Source organism: Macrotis lagotis, chromosome 1 (genome assembly GCF_037893015.1).
Source record: "Macrotis lagotis isolate mMagLag1 chromosome 1, bilby.v1.9.chrom.fasta, whole genome shotgun sequence".
Classification (NCBI taxonomy): domain Eukaryota; kingdom Metazoa; phylum Chordata; class Mammalia; order Peramelemorphia; family Peramelidae; genus Macrotis; species Macrotis lagotis.
Genome location: NC_133658.1, coordinates 677992765 through 678015546, shown reverse-complemented (window position 1 = coordinate 678015546; position 22782 = coordinate 677992765). Strand labels below are relative to the sequence as shown.

Here is a 22782-nt window from a genome sequence, read left to right as displayed (position 1 = left end):
GACCAGGGTTTCCTGCATTTAGGACCATCTCCAGTTGTTCTGAATTATATCTTACCCTTGGATCCAGATGGCTCTAGAAGAGAGAATGAGACTGGTGACTTTGAACAGAACTCCCTCACTTAAATCCAAATCACCTGCATGTCATGGCATCCCTTCCCTGATATCAGGGTCTTCTTTAAGAATGAAAGACAAAATAATAATAATAAAAAAAGAAAGACAAGTACCAACAATGAAAGCAAACAACACCACCAACAACAACCCCACCACCAGCAACAACAATAATTAAGCACTATGTACATTAGGCACTGGAGATATAAAAGCAAAAATGAAACAGTCCCGGTTCTCAAATAACTTGTATTCTGAAATAATATGTACAAAATATGTACAAAGTACCTAAAGTTAACTGGGGTGGGGGAAACATACTAAGCAGCTGGGGCATGAGGAAAGTATACACAATTTATTGGTTTTAAAAAATATTTATCAGTTGTAAACAAAAATCACTAAAGGGAGCAATGAAAGACTGGATATTGAGCTGGCCTTTGGAGCTAGACTCACCTCTGGCTTGCCCAGCTTCCTTCTAGCCTGAGGTAAAAGTCCTGCCTTCTGCAAAAAAGCCTTTCTCAGTTCTCCTAGATCTTAATGCTTTCCCTCTAAGACTGGTCCTGATTTAATTTTTTTTTTAGGTTTTTGTAAGGCAAACGGGGTTAAGTGGCTTGCCCAAGGCCACACAGCTAGGCAATTATTAAGTGTCTGAGGGCAGATTTGAACTCAGGTACTCCTAATTCCAGGGCTGGTGCTTTCTCCACTACACCACCTAGCCACCCCATGGTCCTGATTTATCTTGCTTGAATATGATTCTCTTTCCCATTAGACAATGAGCTCCTTGTCTCTTCTTAATTTTTGTTTTTGTTTTTCTAATATCTCCAGTACCTAGCACAGTCAGTGCCTGATAAATGGTAGCTGCTTAATAAATGCTGACAAGCATATGCTGGTTGTGTGACCCTGGCAACTCAATGCCCCAGGCAACTCTTTAAGAGACAATTTTTGCAGACAAGGGTCAATCATGAAAACATACATGCACACACACACACACACACACACACACACGAAACTCAAACAATCAAAACCAAAGGAACACCCTTCTCTCTCTCTCTCTCTCTCTCTCTCTCTCTCTCTCTCTCTCTCTCTGTATTGGACATTTTTTGTGTGTCTATCAACCCACACATTTCACTTGATATACCACTGGTAAATTCTGTTTCGTGCTTACTGAAGAGGCTTTAAAATATGCCTGTCAGAGGGTGAGGCCAGTGTATGACAAGCTCATGGAATTTCTTTGTCTAGAGTGGCTCTGTGAAAGGTCCCACCAGTGATGTCAGGGCTCAAATCCTTTTGAAAGTCTCATTCCACTGCCAATTTATAAACTCCCACCCATGGGTGGTGATAATGTGGCTAAACCACTCTTACATTTCCTGCTCTGACTGTACTCTGACAAAACCCACATGATAGTGAACAGAATGATATCATATTTATCACTCGCCACAAGGAAGATGTTCTGGGAAAACTGTGAGACCTTTGCTGTTATAATCACCCTAGGAAAGGACAAGTTAATTCATGTATTCTGGATCAGGAAAGCAATAGAGAACAAAGACAACATATAAAGCACAAATTCACATGAATTGCAGTTTTCATTTTTTACATTTCTTTGCTTGTTTCGTTCTGGAGCTCCAAAGCAAGGTGAACAGTTAAGGCAAAATCTCCCTCTGTCTTTCAAGCAGAGACATTAATTTTGGGAAGAGATAATTACTTAAATTCTTAAGTTCTTAATTCTAAATTCTTAATACTTAAACCCCCTACTTTGATTACCTGTGTGATGTATTCAGTCTAACTGCTAGCATTCTAATAACCATTAAAAACTGACGTGGACTTTATGCTTTTCTCTATACACTTTTATAGTACGAAATGCTTATAGTTAAAACACAAATGGATATGAATATGTCATGTTCTAAAATTTATTATGAGAGTTGAGAGTTGTGAGAGTGCCAGGAAGACCTGGATTTAAATCCAGGCTGCTGACTAAGGCTCTAAATTACAGATAAGTTGCTGACCTGTATTGAGGAGGGAGTTTACACACTGGTGGAATCATAGGTTTAGATAAAAAAGAAAAAGAGAGAGAGAGAGAGAGAAAGAAAAAATGAAAAGGGAAAAAAAGGAAAGAATGAAAAAAGGAAAGAGGAAGAGAAGAAGGAAGACAGGAAAGAAAGAGGGACCTTTCACTGAGCCACTATGTACAATGTACAATTCCATGAGCTTGTCATCCACTGGCCTCACATTTTGGCAGGCACATATTAAAGCCTCTTGAAAGAAAGAAACAAAGAAAGCAAAGGAAAGAAACAAAGAAACAAAGAGAAGGAAAGAAACAAAGAAAGACTGACTGCAGATCTTTGAAACTTGTCTTAGCTGCTAGATTAATGAATACTTCCACAGAATACTGAAGCAATTGACTGAAAAGTTAAATATCGGTGAAACTGAGTTCTTAAATATTCAGTGAAACAGTTCTTAGTGTCATATATCACAGTTGTGGGTTTTTTAAAATCTGGAGTTATGATTTCATTAAAATTCTTGTGAAGAAACTTTTTACCAATTCAGAATAGCATCTACTATGCAATTTAAAAATCTTAGAAAGTTGCCTGGGGCTATGAGAAATTAAGCACTTTTCCTAGGATTATGATTATACAAATCAGATGCAGGATATATTTTGACTTCGAAATTACCTTCCTCTCCAGGACGACTACATACTGCCTTTTTTATACACTCATTTATACTTAGATGCCACTGTCTACCCTGACAACCTCCTTCATGTAAATTTCACTTCCTCTTTGAAAGACTAAAATATGAGTAATTCATAGAATAGAGATAACACATTTCTATCTCACTTTTGGACAGTTATGTGAGTAGTGAGCAAGCATTTTAAATCCGAGCTATTCTTAGTATAGAATTATTTGGAATTGCAATCCATATTCAGTTTTTTCTCAATTTGCTTCATATGTTTAATTGTTCAATGTCATCTTAGATATGTTATAGTAATCACAATTTCTTGACAGTTACCAAAGTGACACTTGACTCTGAAAACATGGGGATCAATTGAATCATTCAATCAATAATACTATCTGACTTAAAGTGACCAGATGCTACACTCTGATACCTTAATTATGTGAGAATATTTCTCTCTTTAATCAATCGATCATAACTTTAGACTAAATATTAAAAAGTCATTGGTAAAATCTAAATGTCTTTGAAAGTCATTGGATGAACTAGTGACATCATACTGGAATTGTGTTCAGATTGGTAGAGAAAATTTGTTCATGATCTTTTAGCAAGAATTTGGGAGCTTAGTGTTGGTAGCCTCCAGTGAAGTCCCTGGGAAGGAATAGCTTGAGGCATGTGGAAGAATGTGTCAGCCTTCTCCTTCCCCATGGACCTGGTGAACTTTAAAGAATTTGAGAATTTGAACTTTTCATTATCATACTTTTCATTATTATGCTAGGTCCCCACAACAGCAATGTTGATGAGAAAAGGTCCTACAAAGCTAACCAAAGAACTCAACAGAAAAGCTGAACTATGCCTAAGGAAAAGTTTATAAGTGTCCCATAAAGGGGACCAAAAGACAGGTTTTCATGATGAAGTAAAATTACATAAAATAATTTTAACCATCTAAGTGTTATGGGAAATCCAAGAAAATATGCACTGTTGTAACAAAAAACTTCATTTTTTCCAAAGTAAAAGGAGAAAAAAGTAGAGTTTTACAGTTGTGTTGTCTAAAGAATTGCTTATATAAAATAAAACATTATAGACTTTGTTCAAATACCATAGTGAGTAGGGCACTAGATTTAGAGTCAGGAAGACCTTAGTGCAAATCCCATTTCAGAAGTTTAATAAACTTTATGATCCTGGACAAATCATTAACTTCTCTGTGCCTCAGTTTCATCATGTGTAAAATGAGAGGGATAGAATTGATAGTCTTTATGGTCTTTTCTAGTTCTAAGTCTATAATCTAAAATATCTAAGTAGGTGTATTCAAATCAAGTTTATAAATATTCTAAACAGTATTAAATAAATTAATTTTATGCATGGATAAAATTAAGTCTACCTATATTTCTAGGGAACTAGGTGGTGGAGTAGATACTACACTGGACCTGGAGTCAGAAAGACTCATCTCCCTAAAATCAAAGTTGGACTCAGATATTTACTAGCTATATGACCCTTGACAAGTCACTTAAATCCTTTTTGCCTCATTTTCCTCATCTGTAAACCGAGCTGGACAAGGAAATGGAAAACCATTTCAGTATCTTTGCCAAGAAAAACCTACATGAGATAACAAAGCATTAGACATAACTGAAATGACTGCACAGCACAAAAATGTTTCTAGGTTTGAATTAGAGCAGGTATCTTAAAGTATCTTCTTTAAGGCATTCATCATGTAAGTTTTAAAAATTCTCCAAAATGTCTTCTACCTTCCTTATCTCCATTTTTTTCTCAAATAATAGTCTATGCAGATGATTTCTAGTTCAATATAGCTAGGCTCAACTCTCTTCTGAGTTTGTTGTACATTACCAACTTGCCTTTAGTATATCTTGAACTAGAAGTCTTGTAGGCACCTCAAAAACAATATATCTAAAACAGAACTCATTATTTTTTCTTCTTAGTGAAATTTATGAAAGTTATCATTGAGGATATCACCATCCTTTGAGTCATCCAAACTTATAACTTGGTGTAATTCTCATCCTTTCTTGCCATTACCTCAGATATTCAGTCTATTTTCTAGTCTCATGCAGAGACTTGAAAATACCTTCACCAATAATTCTCACATAACCCCCCTTCTCTCCATGAAAATAGCTGCCACATTGGCACTAGCCCTCATAAACTCAAATTTGAATGACTACAAGAGTTTTCTGGTTGTTTGGCTACCTAAAGTTTTTTCCCACTCCAATTCAACTGACAAAACAATTTTCCTAAAAGTACATATCCAACTATGTCAGGCCCTTAATATAATTCACTGGCTTCCTGTTACTACTGGGATCAAACATAAAATGACTTGTTTAATTTTTATCATTTAGAATCTTTCATTACCTGAGGACCTCCTACTTCTTCAGGAGATCTTTCCCACCTTTTTTTCTGAAATTAGCTTTCATGATCACTATACAATATCTTGTATGCACAGTTATTTTCATGTTGTTTCCCCATATCCCTATAGCTTAATACAGCATCTAATACATTGTAAGCACTTGTTAGATACTTGTTAATGGAAAGATCAATGATCTATTAATTACTGAATCTAATGTATTTTTCTTTGTCTTCATCTTTCTTGATTTCTCTGAAATAATTATTAAAACTGTTGACTATTTCCCTATAGATGTTGTTAAGTCATTTTTTAGTTATATCCAACTCTCCATGACCCTATTTGGGGTTTTCTTGGCAAAGCTATTGGAGTGGTTTGTCATTTCCTTCTCTACTACACAGCCTGTACCATAGGTACATCCATAATTATTTCTGGTTTTGACTAGTACAACTGCCTCCTAAATGTACTTCCTGCTTTTAGACTCTTGCTCTCCAATCCATTCTTGACAGAGCTACAAACCGACTTCCCTAAACACTGACCTTGTCACTGCTTTGCTCATGATGTTCCAGCAAACTCTTTTGCCTCTAAAATACAAACTCTGCTGTTTGGTATTTAAAACTCTTTGTAGTCTGACGAACCAAACCTTTCTGGAAAGTTTACATTACTCTGCATCGTGTACTCTAGGCTTCTGTCAAACTGATCCACTCTCTGCTCTTTGTACTCCACATTCCATCTCACTTTTCCATGCCTGACCTTGGGAGTAAAATACTTTGTTTTGACTTTTGTCTCTTAGAGATCTCTTTAAATTTTAACTTGAGTTCTACTTTCAATACAATCACCCTCAAAACTTTTAAATTGAAGAGAAACTGCTGGCAAATAGCTAGTACTTTTTTTCCAATTACATTGAATTTATATTTTTATATACCTGTTTACATGTTATTTCCTAACAGTGGAATGTAAGCTCCTTTAGGACAGCGACTATTTCTTTTTTAAAGATGCCTACCTAGGAACTGTTATATGTTTGTGTCAGACTAGTGATTTCCTCAGCACAGGGGATTCCTGGTGAAGAACTTTTCTTTTACAAGGACAAACCAACACCTTCTCTTCAAATTATAATCGTAGCGCATTACTGGGGCACAGAGAAGCTAAATGACTTGCCACAGCTCACAAGCCAATATACATTAAATATGGGCCTTCAACTTGGATCATACTGACTGAAACCAACTCTCTATCCATTCATGCTATGCTACTTCCGCCTGGCATGTTTTGCTGTTGTTGTCATTCAATCTTTTCAGTTGTGTCCAATTATTCAGAAACCCATCGGGATTTTCTTGGCAGAGAAAAGATAACTAGTCTTTTTTTCTTCTCCTACTCATTTTATAGATGAGGAAACTGAGGGAAACAGAGTTAACTACCTTGCCAGGTTCATATAACTAATAAGAGTCTGAGGTCAAATTTTAACCCATGAAGATGAGTCTTCCTGACTTGAAGCCCAATGTTCTATCCACTGCACCACCTTGTTGCCGTTAAAAAAAATCTTGTTTGAATTGAATTTAAACAATTCCTTTATATACCTCTGAATTTACTTTTGTCTTCAACTTTCTATGAAAACCAAGGTCTCTGGTTTATATATTTAATAACTGGCTCTTCAAAAATATGCAACATACTTTTAAGTTTATTCTGCATTTTTAACCGTTTTTCTATTACTTTTTAAAGGTAGAGAACCAAGCCTGATTGGTAGCATTTACAGATTTCTGATGTGCAAATGCTCACACTTTAATTTAATAATTGGTTCTTATGAGCCCATAGGAACTGATTTCTGTGCACCCTGGTCTCCAATCACCTTCTGGCAGGTTATTCAAAAGTCTTTCCTCCATGTTAACATTTTAAAAATCCATCATTAGTATATAATCTTGGCAGTTTTTTCTCAAAGCCATGTTATCTTTCAGTTTTACTCTGAAGCAACTAGATTGCTCCTTCTTATCAATTTACTATTTCTGTGTCTCCAAGATAGCTGCTTTTCTCCTACATTTGCTCAATAAAACACAACTTGCACTTTCATGGTTTACCATTGCCTGTCAGATCTAATTCTCTACCACTGGGGAATCAACAAACTGATGAACTTTTATTCAGAGCCTGTCATGCACATATGTCTCCCTGTATACAGGATTTATCCAATTGAATATCTCATTACCATCTAAAACTCAGTAAGACAAAAACAGACATCCGTTTTTCACCAAAATTCTTCATCTTGGCCAAATTCTAGCACTGGAAATGTACTAGTACTGAGAGCTGGAGGGAACTTTATATCACCTCAGAAATTCTAGAAACTGAGACCCAGAGAGATTAAATGATCTCGAAGTAAGTAGCAGAGATGAGATGATGCTATATTTACTCCATTATGTTACTGCTAATCAAAAATAATTTAATTCCTGTGCCTATAACCCTGAGGTATGTTTAATAGAGAGATAAAAAAAGAAGTAAATGTATAAAGAAGTATAAGGTATAAAAATGAAGTTGACAGATTTAACTTCTAAGTTTCCTTGCAGCATCCTGTCTATGATACTAAGAGTCTTAGAAACATTTACAGAGTTTGGTAAAGGTAAAACATAAATAACATGTAACACCTTGAGAAAAATATTAAACATAATATTATATAATATAAATAGCATATGTAAATACTGAAGAAGAAAAGCATGATCATTGAGTACTAGGATTAACCAGCAGACTAAGGTATAGATGATCAGTTTTGAATTGTACTTTGAGGAATGGCATAGAAAAATACTGTGGGAAAAAATAGACCTAGGATTCCAGGAAAGAAGGAATAATAATGATGTGTGTTTATAGAAAATTTTATACTTAAGAAATACTTTAATATATGCTACTCATTAGATTCTCTAAGGCAAGTAGTGCCAATATTATTATTCCCATTGTATAAGGTAAAAACTGGAAACTTACTTGACTTCTCATAATTCTATAGGTTATTCTTGTTTGCTGCTCAGTCTTGTCTGATTCTTCATGACCCTGAAGATCATACAGTATACTGTCCATAGAATTTTCTTGGCAAAGATACCAGACGAGTTTGTTATTTTCTTCTCTAGTATATTAAGGCAAACAGAAGTTAAGTAACTTGCCTGGGGTCACCCAGCTCTTCCCCAGTCCATGCCCAGAACTCTATCCATGGAGCCATCTAACTGCCTCCAATAAATAACAGGGCTTGACCCAAATATTTTGTCTTCAAATCTAATGTTCTTTCTACAATTCTTGTAGAGTGTCTAACAATGTAAAATAACATAAGCAAAGTTTAAAGTAAAGAGGTGTTGGGGAGTAGTAAAGACAAAATTTGGAAATGTATTGGTGGGAGAAACCTTCATTTCAAATTTGAGTTGACATTTGCTGGGAACCCCTGTGGGCCCCTGAGCAAAACAGTTATGTGATAAAAACTCTACTTGCAGAAGAATATTCTGATGGTACTATCTAGTACTTACTGGTATGAGAGAGCTTGTATTCAGTAAGATCTGCTCAGGAAGCTGTTGGGCTAAATAGAGATTTAAGGCCATGAGTTCCTTATGGAATAATGTGTCTGGAAAAGTTAGTAGTAATAATAATAGTTGTCCTTCATTTATCTTTTATTTTATTTTATTTTATTGTTTTTAGATTTTTGCAAGGAAAATAGGGTTAAGTGGCTTGCCCAAGACCACACAGCTAGGTAATTATTAAGTGTCTGAAGCTGGATTTAAACTCAGGTACTCCTGACTCTAGGGCTGGTGCTCTATTCACTGTGCCACCTAGCCACCCCTGTCCTTCATTTTTCTAAGAGGACCGTGCCAACCAAGTTAATGGTGGCATAACTTGTACATTATGTTTATTTACAATGAGGAGTATGTTGAGCAAAGACTTCCTTCTCACTCACTTTTTCCAGAACCATTTCATCCCATGACCTGTTATAGGAAATAGGACTTCTTCTGATGGTTTGGATGCTGTGGTCATTGGCCTTTGAGTCTTATTTCTCCTTCTATATTAGCAAGGTGCCTTGGTGCTTCAGCAATGTCAGGCAAAATGCCAGTATGTGATATCTGGTGACACATGGTATATCCAAACCTGTCTCTTGATGGACTGATAGTCAGTACTGCCTTTCCTCTCAGACACTCAACAATCCTCCTCCTTGGAACCCAAAGACTTGGGTTTTTGGAAACTACCTGGCAGGTCATGGATTTAACGCTGCCATATTTCTAGTTGGTATTGTAAACTATGAAGATATCTTGATTGTCTTCAAACCTCCAACTTTTACTCTTCATTAATGAAAATATTATTGGAAAATTCTGAAAAAGTTAGTTACATTTTTAATAACTACAAATTTTCTCAATCTTGAAACATGGGTATTTTCTGTTACACTTTGCTAATTCTTTTTTTGTAAATTATTTATTATTAATTCTGAATTAAATAGGAATCATAGCTCACTTTATCTAGCTAAACTTTATCTTTACCATGAAACTTCTTTATAGGATCTTGAAGAGGTGGTGGAAGGCTGAATATTGATGGTAGGAATTCTTCCACCCTGAGGGAAGGAAATGGGGAGGAGGAGACATCGGATGTGTAGACTGGAAGGACAGGGGTCCCTTCAACTCCCCCATCCAGCTGTGGGAGTGCCTATGTGCATACTCCAACCTCTCTGTAACTGGAGGTGAGAGCAAGCAGTATTTTTTGGAACTCTGAGACCATGGGGAATTCACCAGGTATCTCACCTGGCTCCAGAGGAGCTCTGGACCCACTTGCTGCCACCCTCCTTGAAAGATGAGATTGGTTTTCCCCAAGTAGCACTGAGACCTGCTTCCAAATTAGGCATCCTGTGGTAATACAGCATTGTGGGAGACTAATTAATGACTACAGAGGAGGTAGGAATGGAGGAAGTCAGAAGTTTGGTCAGTCTAGAATATCTCAGCCACTGTGGAATGCTACACCAGACCAGAAGGAAAGGAGGCTAGAATCTAGCTGGGACCAGTTCTGTACTCATTGAAGTCACTTGGCTTAGGGACTAAGGCTAGTGAAAATTAACCACCCCCCCAGGTGGTATGGGAAGAGGCAGAGACAACTTTGAGTGCCATTCTTCAAGGGATCTGCCATCAAATGAAAAGAAATCAGAAACTGAATAATATAAGCATAAAAGAAAAAAAGACTGATTCCAGAAGAAAATTTTGTTTAAAAATATAAATATAACAGAAGGGAAAATGGCATCTAAATGAACCCAGAAATCACTAAGTAAACATAAGACAAAGCAAAATGAAGCAACATGTGATCAGGCAGCAAAAACTTTGAGTTCCCAAGAGAGTATGGAATCATAGTAAGATGCTCCCAAATGGAACAAGAAAGAAATAAAAATCTTCAAAGAAGAATGTATAGCCCATATGGAAGAAATAAGTGACAGAACTGAAAAACTTGAATCTACCTTAGAAATCTCTCTAAAGAAATAAAAGAAAAAAGATTTAATTTTATGAGGAACACAGATTAAAGAAAAAATAAAAAGTGTATAAGGACCATGGAAGAATAAAAGTTTAGACTAGACCAAAAAGAGAACTAATGAAGATAACAAAGTAAAGAAATCATTTTTAGGGGAAAAAAAGATATTTTAAAAACTAACAAAATAAGTTAAAGGAAAGAAGAGAAAGGGAAGCTTTTATCAATTAATAGAGAATAAAAAGAGAGGGAAAATTAAAGTATGTTAAAGGAAAAAGAAAAAATTAATAAGTAAACTTTAAAATCTAGGAGCAAGGATGACAAAAAGGGTAGGTAGAATAGAAGATATTTATTTGTTTATGTATCTTTTTATTTATGGCATTCGTTTTTGTTTTGAGTTCCAGATTCTCTCCCTCCTCACCCATTGAGAAGGCAACAATGTGATTCCCTTTATAGCTGTGAAAAACATTTCTGAATTTGCCATGTTGGAGGTGGAGGGAGAGATAAAAAAATGAAAATGACAAACAGTATTCTTCCATCTGCACTAGTTTATCAGTTCTCTCTAGGGAAGTAAGTAGCATTTTTCATCATAAGAACTTGGAATTGTCTTGGTTCATTGTATTGATCAGAGTAGTTAAGACTTACATAAGTTGACTATCATTATCAAACATTGCTGTTACTGTGTATCATGTTCTGCTAGTTCTGCTCACTTTATTTGTTTTTATTTTTTAGGCTTTTTTTGCAAGGCAATGGGGTTAAGAGACTTGCCCAAAGCCACACATCTAGGTAATTATTGTCTGAGGATTTGAACTCAGGTACTCCTGACTACAGGGACACTGCTCTGCTCACTTTAGATTGAATATCTTCTCAGGTTTTTCTGAAAAACCATCCTGCTCATCATTTCATAAAGCATGATAGTATTCCATCACAATCATATACTACAAATTGTTTAGCCATTCTACAATTGATTGGTATCTCCTAAATTTGCAATTTTTGCCACTACACACACACACACACACACACACACACACACACACACACACAAAGTTGCTACAAATATTTTTGTACATGTGTGTCCTATTCCTTTTTCTTTGATCTCTTTGTAGTACAGACCTAGTCTGCCTTTTGGGCATAGGTCTAGATTGTTTTCCACAATGGCTGAACCTGTTTAAAACTCCATTAGTAATGCATTAGTGCCTCTATATTTTCACATCACCTCCAACATTTGTCATTTTCCTTTTATGTCACATTAGTCAATCTAATTAAGTGTGAGGAAATACTAATCAGTGATTTAGAGAATTTTTATTTGATTTTTGATAACATTTCTTCTGAAAATTGTCTGTTTATAACCTTTGACCATTTATCAATATGGGAATGAATGTGGAGTGGGAGGGAGAGAATTTGGAACTCAAGGTTTTGGAAGTGAATGTTGAAATTTGTTTTTTCATGTTAACTGGGGGAAAATGAAAGAGAATAATAAGTGAAAATAATAAATGAAAAGGGGAAAAAAATCATTGGGGGCCAAACTTCAGAAAAATCTAGAAAGACTTGTGTTTTTTATAAATGAAAGAAAAACCTGCTAGAGTGAAAAAAAATATGGGAATGAATGGAGAGAGAAATTTAAGGATGAAGAGAAGATAACCTATGGAAATAGGGTTTCTTTAAATTAAGCAAAAGTAATTAAAAAAACAGAAATATCTTCAATGAAGATGAATTTTTAAAAAATTCCAGCTCAGAAAAAGAAAGCCATATTAGAGACATGATATTTGTCTTTCATTTTCCAAGAAGACCACAATATAAGGGAGATGATACCATGATAAGTGCATGAATTGGATCTGAGTGAGGGGATGCTGTGCTAAGTCATCAGCCTCACTTTCTCCTCCAGTCATCCAGTGATCAGATATGAATCAGGATGACTGGAGATGACCTGGAGGCAATCAGGATTAAGTGACTTGCCTGAAGTCACACAGCAAGTAAGAGTCAAATCTGAGGCCAGATTCAAACTCTCATCCTCCTGACTCCAAGACCAGTCCTCTACCTCCTGCACCACCAAGCTGCCTAGGGGAGGAGGTACAAGGTAGGATAAAGGGGGGAAAATCAAAATAATAAATTCCAAAAGGAACTGCTCTGCTACCAGTTGGGATTTGTTGAGAATTGATCATAGATATCTCCTAAGGAAACTGCCCAACTGTGTTCTTCTAGTACAAATTATTTCATCACAATTTGATTTTAAATCCTATTTATATTTAATGGAGAAACAACTGTTGATTCAAGATCAGCTCAGCTTTCCCAACACACCTTTATTGAATCTGTGACTTGCCTGGCTTTTCGCAGGAACTTTTGTCTAGGATAGAATAAAATAAAAAAAAAATCTGAAGAAGACTATGTGTATTGCTGGTTTTTTATAGAAATACAAAATCTCAGATTTAGAAGAGACTATAGTGTTGTGATAACCAACTTTTTTATTAAGCAAGCTTTCCTTACATCAAGCCTAAATTTGACCCTTTGCCACTTTCACCTATTGTTCTCAGTTCTGCTCTCTGGCAACATATAGAACAATTTATTTCTTCTATATAATAAATCTTCAAATATTTCATATCCTTAATTCTTCTCTATGCTAAACACCTAGAGTACCTTCCATTGACAATATATGATAATGATGATAATAATAGTTTGGAGTGCTTATTCTGTGACAAGCTACATGATATGTGCTTTACAATTATTATCTTGTTTGATCAAAACAATAATCCTGGGAGGTAGGTATTGCTATTATCTCCATTTTATAGATGAGAAAAATTGAAGTAGAGGTTAAGTATCTTGCCCAAAGTCATACAGCTAGCAAGTATATCTGGGGTCAGATTTGAAATAAGGTCTTCCTGACTCTAGACCCAGGATTCTATCCACTGAACTACCTACCTGGTACTCTAACTGACTTTCTGGTTTCATTCTGGTTTCCCATCTCTTGATGATCTCTAGTTTATTAATATTCCTCTTGTAATATGGTATTCCAAAATGAAAATAATACTTCAGTTATGGTTAGACTAGGACATGGGACGAGAACCCTGCTTCTGGACAATGTACTTTTTTAATGAAACCTAATATTATATTAATTTTTGTGGCTGTGATATTGCACATTAACCTTGAAGTTCACTGACTCCAAATGCTTTTTGCAGATAAACTTTTCTTTTAGGTTTTTTGCAAGGCAAATGGGGTTAAATGGCTTGCTCAAGTCCACACAGCTAGGTAATTATTAAGTGTCTGAGACCGGATTTGAACCCAGGTACTCCTGACTCCAGGGCTGGTGCTTTATCCACTGCGCCACCTAACCACCCCCAGATAAACTTTTATTAAAAAAAAAAGACCTCATAAAACTTGAAATCCTAATTTGTTGATATTTTTAACACATGTTAAACTTTCTATTTATCCTTGCTAAATTGATTTTATAGTATTTGATTCAATGAATCAAACTGTGTTTTCAAGATCTTTTTTCACCCTGATGCTCAGACAATTTCCTTGCTATCTTGTCCTGAATATAATCACTAACTTTCTGGTGTTCTACAAAATTTTTACAGATTGCATCAAGTTCAGGGAATTATTTTTCTAAACTGGTAATTCTATCCTTCCCTTATAAAAAAGCAGAATTTGCTAGAATTATCCAGAACTTTTCACCCAAGTATTAAATGTTAGTCTTTTCTAGAAGCCAAAACAAAGTTAGAACAAACAGCAATTTTACATTCTATGCATTCCACTACCAATCAACCAAAACATTCCACCTAAAACTATTTTGGATTGCTAAATTGAATGCTATTATTATACATGCAAGACTAAGACAAAGAAGAATTTTGCATTCATTTGATCATTAACAGATATTGGTGATACAATTATTTTACTCATAAAATGGGTAAAATTGCTTTAAGGATGGAGACTGATCTAAAGGCCAACTAGCAGCAGAATCATTATCCCATATATTTTACAAATCAAGCAGCCTGTAGAATACCCTAGAAACTTTCATCTAGAAAGATCATTTTAACCCTGAAAATTTATGTCTCAAAAGTACTTTTTTTTTTTTTTTTTTTTTAGGTTTTTGCAAGGCAAATGGGGTTAAGTGGCTTGCCCAAGGCCATACAGCTAGGTAATTATTAAGTGTCTGAGACCGGATTTGAACCCAGGTACTCCCGACTCCAAGGCTGGTGTTTTATCCACTACACCACCTAGCTGCCCCATCAAAAGTACTTTCTATCCCTAAGGACCCTTCTTCTGATTATTGTCAGGTCATTCTGACTTCATTACCAGTGCTCTACCCACCATACCAACTAGCTACCCCTCAACAAGCATTTATTAAGTTCTTATTATATGTTTCAAGCACTACACTAAGTTTTGAGGGGATACAAAGAAAAGCAAAAGGATGATCCTTGACCTCATAGAGCTCATAGTTCAATGAGGGAGAAAAAAATGCAAATAACTATGCACATACAACTTACATTGTGAATGGGAATTAATCTCAGTTAAAGGCACTCCTAATGAGGGTTGAAGGAAGAAGGCTTGAGAGAGACCTGGAAAACCTTCCAGCAAGATGGGATTTGAACTGAATTTTAAAGGAAGCCAGAGTAGCCAGAAGGCAGAATTGAAGAGGGAAAAGTATTGCAAGAAAAGGGAATAGTGAATAAAAAGGCATAGAATAGATGAATGAGGTATCAGGTACCAGGAACAATTGTGAGGTCTGGGTGACTGGATCTTAGAGAGAGTAGAAAGGAATAAATTCTAAGAATGGAAAAGCAGGAAGAGTCCAGACTGTAAAGCTAAACAGAAGAGGACAACAAGAGTAGGTGAAAGAAGGTGAAAGTCTACACACACACACACACACACACACACACATACACACACACACACACACACACAATGTATGTATGTATGTATGTATATGTGTGTGTGCATATGTACTAGTTTTGGTCAATATGCATTTATTAACCACCTACTATTTGTTAGGCACTGGAGAAACCGTGGGAGTCAAAAAAATAGTCATGGCCAGGAGGAACTTGAAATCTACTGAAAGAGACAGCATGCCAAAAACTATGTACAAAAAATATACAAGATAAATTGGAGATAAGAGAGGGGAGGTACTAGTATTAAGAGAGATCAGGAAAGGTTTTCTGTAGAAGGCAGGATTTTAATGAGGACTGGATGGAAGCCAGGGAAGCCCAGGAGATGGAGATGAGGAAGGAAAGCATTCCAGACATTGGGGACAGCAAGAGAAAATTCCAGGTATCAAAAGACTAAGTGTCTTTTAGAGGAAAAACATGGAGGGTAAGAACACTGGATCACAAAGGTGAGTACTTAGGCATAAGGAAAGACATAAGGACAGGAAAGGCAAGAGAGGGTATAGTCATTCCATGCCATGCCAAACTCATGAAGGGCTTTGAATGTCAAACTGAAAAAGAGATTTGACCCTAGAGGTAATAAGGCGCCGAAGGAGTTTCTTAACAGACTTCTTTGTTTTTAGAGAACTCACTTTGACAACTGAGTGGAGGATGGACTAGAGTGGGGAGAGATTGAGGCAAGGAGACCAAACTAAAAGTTAATGAAATAGTCCAGGTATGAAGTAATTAGAATAGTAGTGGTGTCAGAGGAAAAGGAAGCATATATGAGACATGCTATGAAGTTAAAATTTAACTTACCCACAGATTGGAGGGGAGGTTAAGAGAGAGTTGAGTAGGATACCTAAATTGCTCATCAAAGGTATTTCCAAGAATGTTAAAATTCAGAATGAGTTTGATTGGCAAGGAAATCAAAGCAAAAGGGTATGTCTGGCAATTTAGGGAAAAAGTGAAGAAATCAAAGAAAAGTAGGATGACTACTAGTGGTGAATGATAACAGAGAAGTATCACATCAAATATTCTCTTCTGCATCTCCCTGTTCCCCTCCCCTACCTTATTTAACAATTAATTTTTTAAAAGTTAAAGAAAAATGGTAGGAGAGAAAAATAAAAAAATAGATCAATATATCAAAAATGTTCAAAACATATGCAATATTTCTTTACTGTGGACCTCTTTACCTCTACAAAGGAATGGGTTGGGATGTCTTCTCATATTGTTTATTTGCTATGCATTCAGTTTTGATTATTTTGTGCTTGCTTTTCTTCTAATTGACACTGTTTAGTTCACCCTAAATCAGTTCATGTAAGTCTTCTTTTCTTCATTGATCTTAATCATCATTTATTATTTTAAAAAAAATTTTTATTTGAGGCAGTGGGGTTAAGAGTGACTTGCCCAAGGTCACACAGCTAGGCATTAAGTGTCTGAGGTCAGATTTGAACTCAGGTACTCCTGACTCCAGGGCCAGTGCTCTATCCACTGCACCACCTAGCCACCCCATAGGCCAAGAAGTTTTAAAGTGCTTTGCAAAATTTAATGTCATTTATTTTAGCAGGGTAATGTTCCCTGACATTTTTGTGTCATCGTTTATTTAATTCTCCCACTCTTCCACTCTTCCTCTTGACTGGTTCTTTGTTACTATAAAAAGTGATGGTATAAATATTTTGATGTATATGGGGATTTTCTTTTTTCCAATGACTTCCTTTGGTATGTATGCTTAATAATGAAATCTGTGGATCAGAGGGTATGAAAATTTTAGCCACTTAACTTGCATAATTCCCAATTACTTTCAGAATCAACTACATTTATTCACAGCTTCACGAACAATGCAATGGTGTGTCTATCTTTCCTTCAACATTGACTATTACCATTTTTATCATCATTAATAATTTTCTGATGATCAAGTGAAAGCTCAGGGATATTTTGATTTGCATTTCATTTATTATTAGTGATTTGGAGAATTAATGATTAAGGATAATCAAAAATCAGTTATTAAGCACCTACTATGTGCCAACATTATAATACCAGAAGACGAATGAAAAGCAAAGGAGAATTCCTTCTCTCAAGAAGCTCCTGTTCTAATGGAGGAGACAGCATGAAAACTGTTGTTTAAACTTTATTTGCTGCATGTACTATTATATATTTTCCCTCTAGATAAACTAAACTGATTTTTATTCTATCTTGAGTATTTTCTGTAAAGGAGTTTGTCACACAAAGATGAAAGTGAACAGGGAGCCCTACAAACCCTCTGACTCTTTTCACTTCTCTGTTATTCTATTTCTATCTCTATTTTTCTTTCTCTCTCTCTCTCTCTCTCTCTCTCTCTCTCTCTCTCTCTCTCTCTCTCTGTCTTTTCCTGTCTCTGTCTCTGCTCTCTTTCCTCTTCATAAAGAGACTTTCTAATGGTAATTTTGCAATATTCACTTTTGATTGTTTTGTAATTGTTCTTTTAATTTGCATTGTTGCATAAAATTCCCTAATATGTTTTGTCTTCTTTTTCATAGAAATAGATGAGAAGAGGGTGACCAACTCACAAGCAGAGGTAAATTAAATTACATCTTTTATTTATACATTTGAGTTCCTTAAAATATATATTTAAAATATAATAATTTAAAATTTAAGGCATTAAAACATTCAAAATCAATATGCTTTATGTTTTGTGATAAAATATCAGGTAGGATTATGAGAGGTTTCACTAGGAATACATTCAAACAATCCAGCTATACCTAGCAAGGTTATATAGGTACTGAATCTGTGATTTCTGGTCTGGAAAACAACCAGCCATCAAACACATAGTCTAGAACTCTCTCAAGTACACCTGCACCAAATTAAAATGTAATTGGGAAATATCAAACCTATAACACATAGATAATGTTAATAGGTGGTTTTGACCTTGAGAAATCTGTGTGTGTGTGTATAGTTTCCTTACCTTCATTTCTATTTGAGTTTGATATTACTGCTCTAGAGAACCCCCAAAGATGAGGAAACTCCCCCTACCAAGATAGGTCAGCACCTGCCATGTAAATTCTAGTCTCCATTGTCCAAAGCACTGCCTAGGATGGTACAGACAGCATGTATCAGAAGCATGACTTGAACCCTTGACTTTTCAGTTTGAGGGGTCTCCTTCAAAAAACTCATCATGAAATTCCTATTTCTTATCTGTTTGTCCAAATCCTTTACTGTTGTAATTCTTGTAAATAGCTGCAACTGTAACAATCACAACCACAAATATTTCTCTTTAAAAAAGTGGAAACCATCCTTCTGAGTCCCTACTGTGATTGAACATCTCTTAAAGACAGCTAAATTGCATCGTAGGTAAGGTTAAACCTAGAGTCAAGAAGACCTGTATTCAAATCCAACTTCAGACACTTCTCAGCTACTGGAGCCCAGAGACTTAAACTTAGTTAAAGTGATAATAATAGCATTTAATAATAGGGTTGTTATAAGAACCAAATGAGATAAAACTTGCAAACCACTTAGCACAACACCCTACCCCCACCCTACTTTCATTCATAACAGCAAATATGTATGTTTGTTGTTGGGTATTTTCCTTTCTCCTTGCAAAGTGCAGTATTAACTTTTAAAGGTAAGTATAGGCTTTTTTTCCTCACTTTTAGACCTATTCCTTTTTTCATAAAAGAAAATCATCATAATAGTAGCTATAATAGTACTAGTAATTATAGTAGTAATAATAAAATCATTGTAATAGGGATGCATGGTAATATTTCAGTTTTAGAACCATTCTTACAAACATGTATCATTGCTAAAGGAAAATTATCTGGAAAACTCAACTTTTACTAGAACTTTTGGACACAGATATAGAGAAAATCTGCAATTCCTAAGATAAATTAGGAGTGGAGGAATTGACTTGTCATGTTGGTCACATGTGATTAAAGCTATAGAATTAATCCCAGAGATCTCTGTTCCATCAAATGTGTCAACAAGCCAAAGAATGTTTTCCTAAGCTTAACCTAGTTCTGGTGCCAAAGTAAACATTTAGATCAGTGGAAAAAAAGAAATGTGTCAGGTAGTCTTAAATAGACAATAAATAACTTGTTGACTTAATGGAGATTTTCACTTTTCAAAGGATTGTTTTGCCATCATGTAAATAGAACCATCCTGATGCTCTGTGTGATATGCTAAAGAAGGCATACAAGAAAGTCAAGGATCCCATATTAAGATTAAGGGGTTAGGGGGTGGGGGCCGAAAATGTGTGTGTGGCATAATTTTTTTTTTTTTTTGGTTTATCTAATTTCTTTCAGACTAGGTTTTGGTCACTCTCCCAAAAAACATATGCAGAGTTAGAACTTGTCAGAGAGAAGCAAACATTTTGGAAACCCAGTCTCAGGTGTCTACCTCCTGGACTTTGAAATACAAATTGAGGAATTATTATAAAACTCGACTTACCTGTGAAAAAAGACCTAATTTTCATTTTTAATTGAAAAAAATCACTAGAAAAAAAATTTTTTTAGTTTTTTTTGTTTGTTTTTTTTTTTGTAAGGCAAATGGGGTTAAGTGGCTTGCCCAAGGCCACAGGCTAGGCAATTATTAAGTGTCTGAATCTGGATTTGAACCCAGGTACTCCTGACTCTAGGGCTGGTGCTCTAGCCACTGGGGAACCTAGCCACTCTTCTTTTTTAGTGTTGATGATGAATTGAGTTCCTTTTTTTTTTTTTTGACAAAGTCCTTCTTCTGTAACCTAAACCTGACCCTGTGTCCCATGAAATGGAATTGTTAAATGCAACCTTTGTCAGGAAAAGGAAAATACACATTTGGACAAAGAATAGTCCCCTGACTGAGTTATTACAGCTATATAAGGAGATCTGCTGATCATGTAATTTCAAAATAGTTATAGATAGGGATTACCTCATTATTCTTGGGAACTTCATAAGATGTCATTTCTGAGGTCCTTTATTTTGGTGTCCTTTTGTTTTTCTCCACAATTTTTTTTCCAGTTGTAATTTTTCTTCTGTTTTCTGTAAACATCTGAGCAAGAAGTAAAAGAAAGATGATTGTTTCTTGCTCTACTATTTACTAGGGGAACAAGTTTTGAAAACTGACCTCCCAGGCTGCCTTTCCATGAGAAAATATACTTTATTACCTTTGGAGCTTTTAATGTCACTGACACACATTAAAGGATGATTATGAAGAACTGAGTATTTGAGTGGCTTGTGAGCTCACTCAAAAATGTGACTACTGATTAGAAAGTTAAAGGCAGGAACATGGTGTACACCCAGGTCCCAAGAGGGGGTTGCTCCTCTGGACTATGCCCTCATCAGTGAAATATAGTTTTCAGTTCTGAGCAACACATTTTTGAAAAAAGATAAACTAGAACACATTTATAGGGTGGTGCAGGTCCTTCAGCTCATATCATGGGAGGAGCAGCTGAGGGAACTGGGGCTATCTAGACTAGTGCGAGAGTGCTTCATAGAGATCCAATACCTGCCTTTGACTTTTTGGAACAATGTCACATAGAAGGAGGATTGGATTCATTCTGCTCATTTCAGGGGACAGAACTAGGAGGTAGTTCAATAAGGGTAGAAGTGAGAGACAGTCAGATTTTTGTTTCTATGTAACTGGCTGGTGGCCCAGCAGATAGAGAGCACTGAGACTGGAGTCCCAGTTCAAATACAGACTTGGAAACTTCATTCAAATGTGGCCTCAAGCACTCAATTCCAGGTATTTAACTAGATGTATGACCCTGGGCAAGTCATTTAACCATGTTTACCTCAGTTCCCTCATCTAGAAAATGATTTGGAGAAGGAAATGGCAAACCACTCTAGTATTATTGTTTAAAAAACACCCCAAATTGGAGTCATGAAGAGTCCCATAAGACTGAAATAACTGAACAACAAAAGCAACAAACAGCCCTATTCAGAAAGTAGACTAAGTCATCTTGGTAGGTAGTACTGATAATATTAGCTAGCATTTATATCATACTTTAAATTTAGCAAAGCACTTTGTAATTATCTCATCTGATTCCCCAAAATAATCCTGGGAAATTGGTATTATTATTATTATTATCCCCATTAGACAGATGAGAAAAATGGAGGCTCCAGGAATTTGAGTGACAGCCTAGTAAGTGTCAGAAGATACATTCGAATTCAAGTCCTTCTGACTTCAAGCCCAGTGTGAGTTCATTGTGCCATCTACTTACATGGCCTTGTTTCAGACTAACTTTGATGAAAACTCTACCAAGTAGCAAAGGGACGTGAGAAAGATGCTGAGAAACATGCCACAGATACTTCTCACTCAGGTCTGCTGGGGTTTGAGTCTCTGTAGATTTGTTAAGCTTTTTTTTTCTCTTTTTCTCTTTTGTCCTCAGTCTCAGAATGCATCTCCTAAGCAGAGGAAGCAAAGTGTGTATACACCTCCTGCTATGAAAGGTACTGTGCAGGTACTGTCTCCTGTTGTGCTGACATGCATAGCTTTAGACCCTTTATCTGCTTTTAAGCACTTGCTTAATCAATCAATCAACCAATCAATAATTATTAAGTGCTTACTATATGCTAGTTATTGGGCTAAGGACTGGAGAAATAAAAAGAGGTAAAAGAGTTCCTGCAACAACTAGAGGATACAGTATATATAGTGTCCTAGGCCTGGGGTCTGGAGGGTCTGAGTTCAAATGTGACTGCAAGCACTTCTTAGCTGTGTGACCCTGGGTGAGTCACTTAACCATTGTTGCCTCAGTTTCCTCATCTGTAAAATGAACTGGAGAAGGAAATAGCATGCCACTCCAGTATCTTTGCCAAGAAAACCTTATATGGGTCATGAAGAATCCCATAAGGTTGAAACAACTAAACATCAAGTATGATAGGGAGCCAATGGACTTTATTCAACATGTGTGTATGGGCAGGAGGAGGGGGAGGTGTTTTTGTGTATGTTTGGGGGGGAGTGATTGATATGGTTGTATGATCTCTTTAGAAAAATCACTTTGGTGGCTGAATAAAGGATGAAGTATGGAGACATTTCTAGTGATAGTATGGAAATATTATGTATGATAAACTATTAACTAGCTGCTTGATTTTGACTAAGTAATTTAAATTCTCTGAGCCTCAACTTTCTTATTTGTAAAATCAAAGGAGTGAATCAAATGGTGTTCCTTCAGGTTCTAATTTTTCTTGATTCTAATTCAATTTGAGGAGAGAACAACATTAAAAGTAAGAAGAGCAGTTCTTCAATAACATTTTTATTGTACATTTTTCTTCTCTTTTAAAATCTTTTTGAATTTTTTGAACAAAATTGATTAGAAACATTGACTGTTCTTTTCATTGACCATGACTTTTGACATTCCTTCCCAGCTTTGAAGCCCATAGTGTTAGAAATTGGGTGTTCTACATA

At 35.8% G+C, this 22782-nt stretch overlaps 1 protein-coding gene and 1 long non-coding RNA gene across 14 annotated transcripts in view; one reads left to right on the top strand and one right to left on the bottom strand.

The window, feature by feature from the left end:
- LOC141507677 (uncharacterized) overlaps nt 1-20736 on the bottom strand; it is a 105721-nt gene extending 84985 nt beyond the window's left edge. For 9 of the 12 annotated variants that reach the window (XR_012474227.1, XR_012474235.1, XR_012474225.1 and 6 more), the window contains exons 1-2: nt 20543-20736; nt 20308-20427 (exon numbers count right to left, since the gene is read on the bottom strand). This is a non-coding gene — a long non-coding RNA (uncharacterized LOC141507677). Of the gene's footprint in view, nt 1-8074; nt 8214-8604; nt 8655-20307; nt 20428-20542 lie in introns of all 12 variants that reach the window. The other 3 variants (XR_012474229.1, XR_012474233.1, XR_012474232.1) reach the window with 2 other exon arrangements.
- Nucleotides 1-22782, top strand: part of PPP1R1C (protein phosphatase 1 regulatory inhibitor subunit 1C) — a 206320-nt gene that overhangs the window by 89205 nt on the left and 94333 nt on the right. The window contains exons 3-4 of one of the 2 annotated variants that reach the window (XM_074215565.1): nt 17946-17983; nt 21767-21838. In XM_074215565.1, the coding sequence (XP_074071666.1) occupies nt 17946-17983; nt 21767-21838 (110 nt within the window). The remainder of the gene's footprint in view (nt 1-17945; nt 17984-21766; nt 21839-22782) is intronic. The other variant, XM_074215564.1, reaches the window with a different exon arrangement.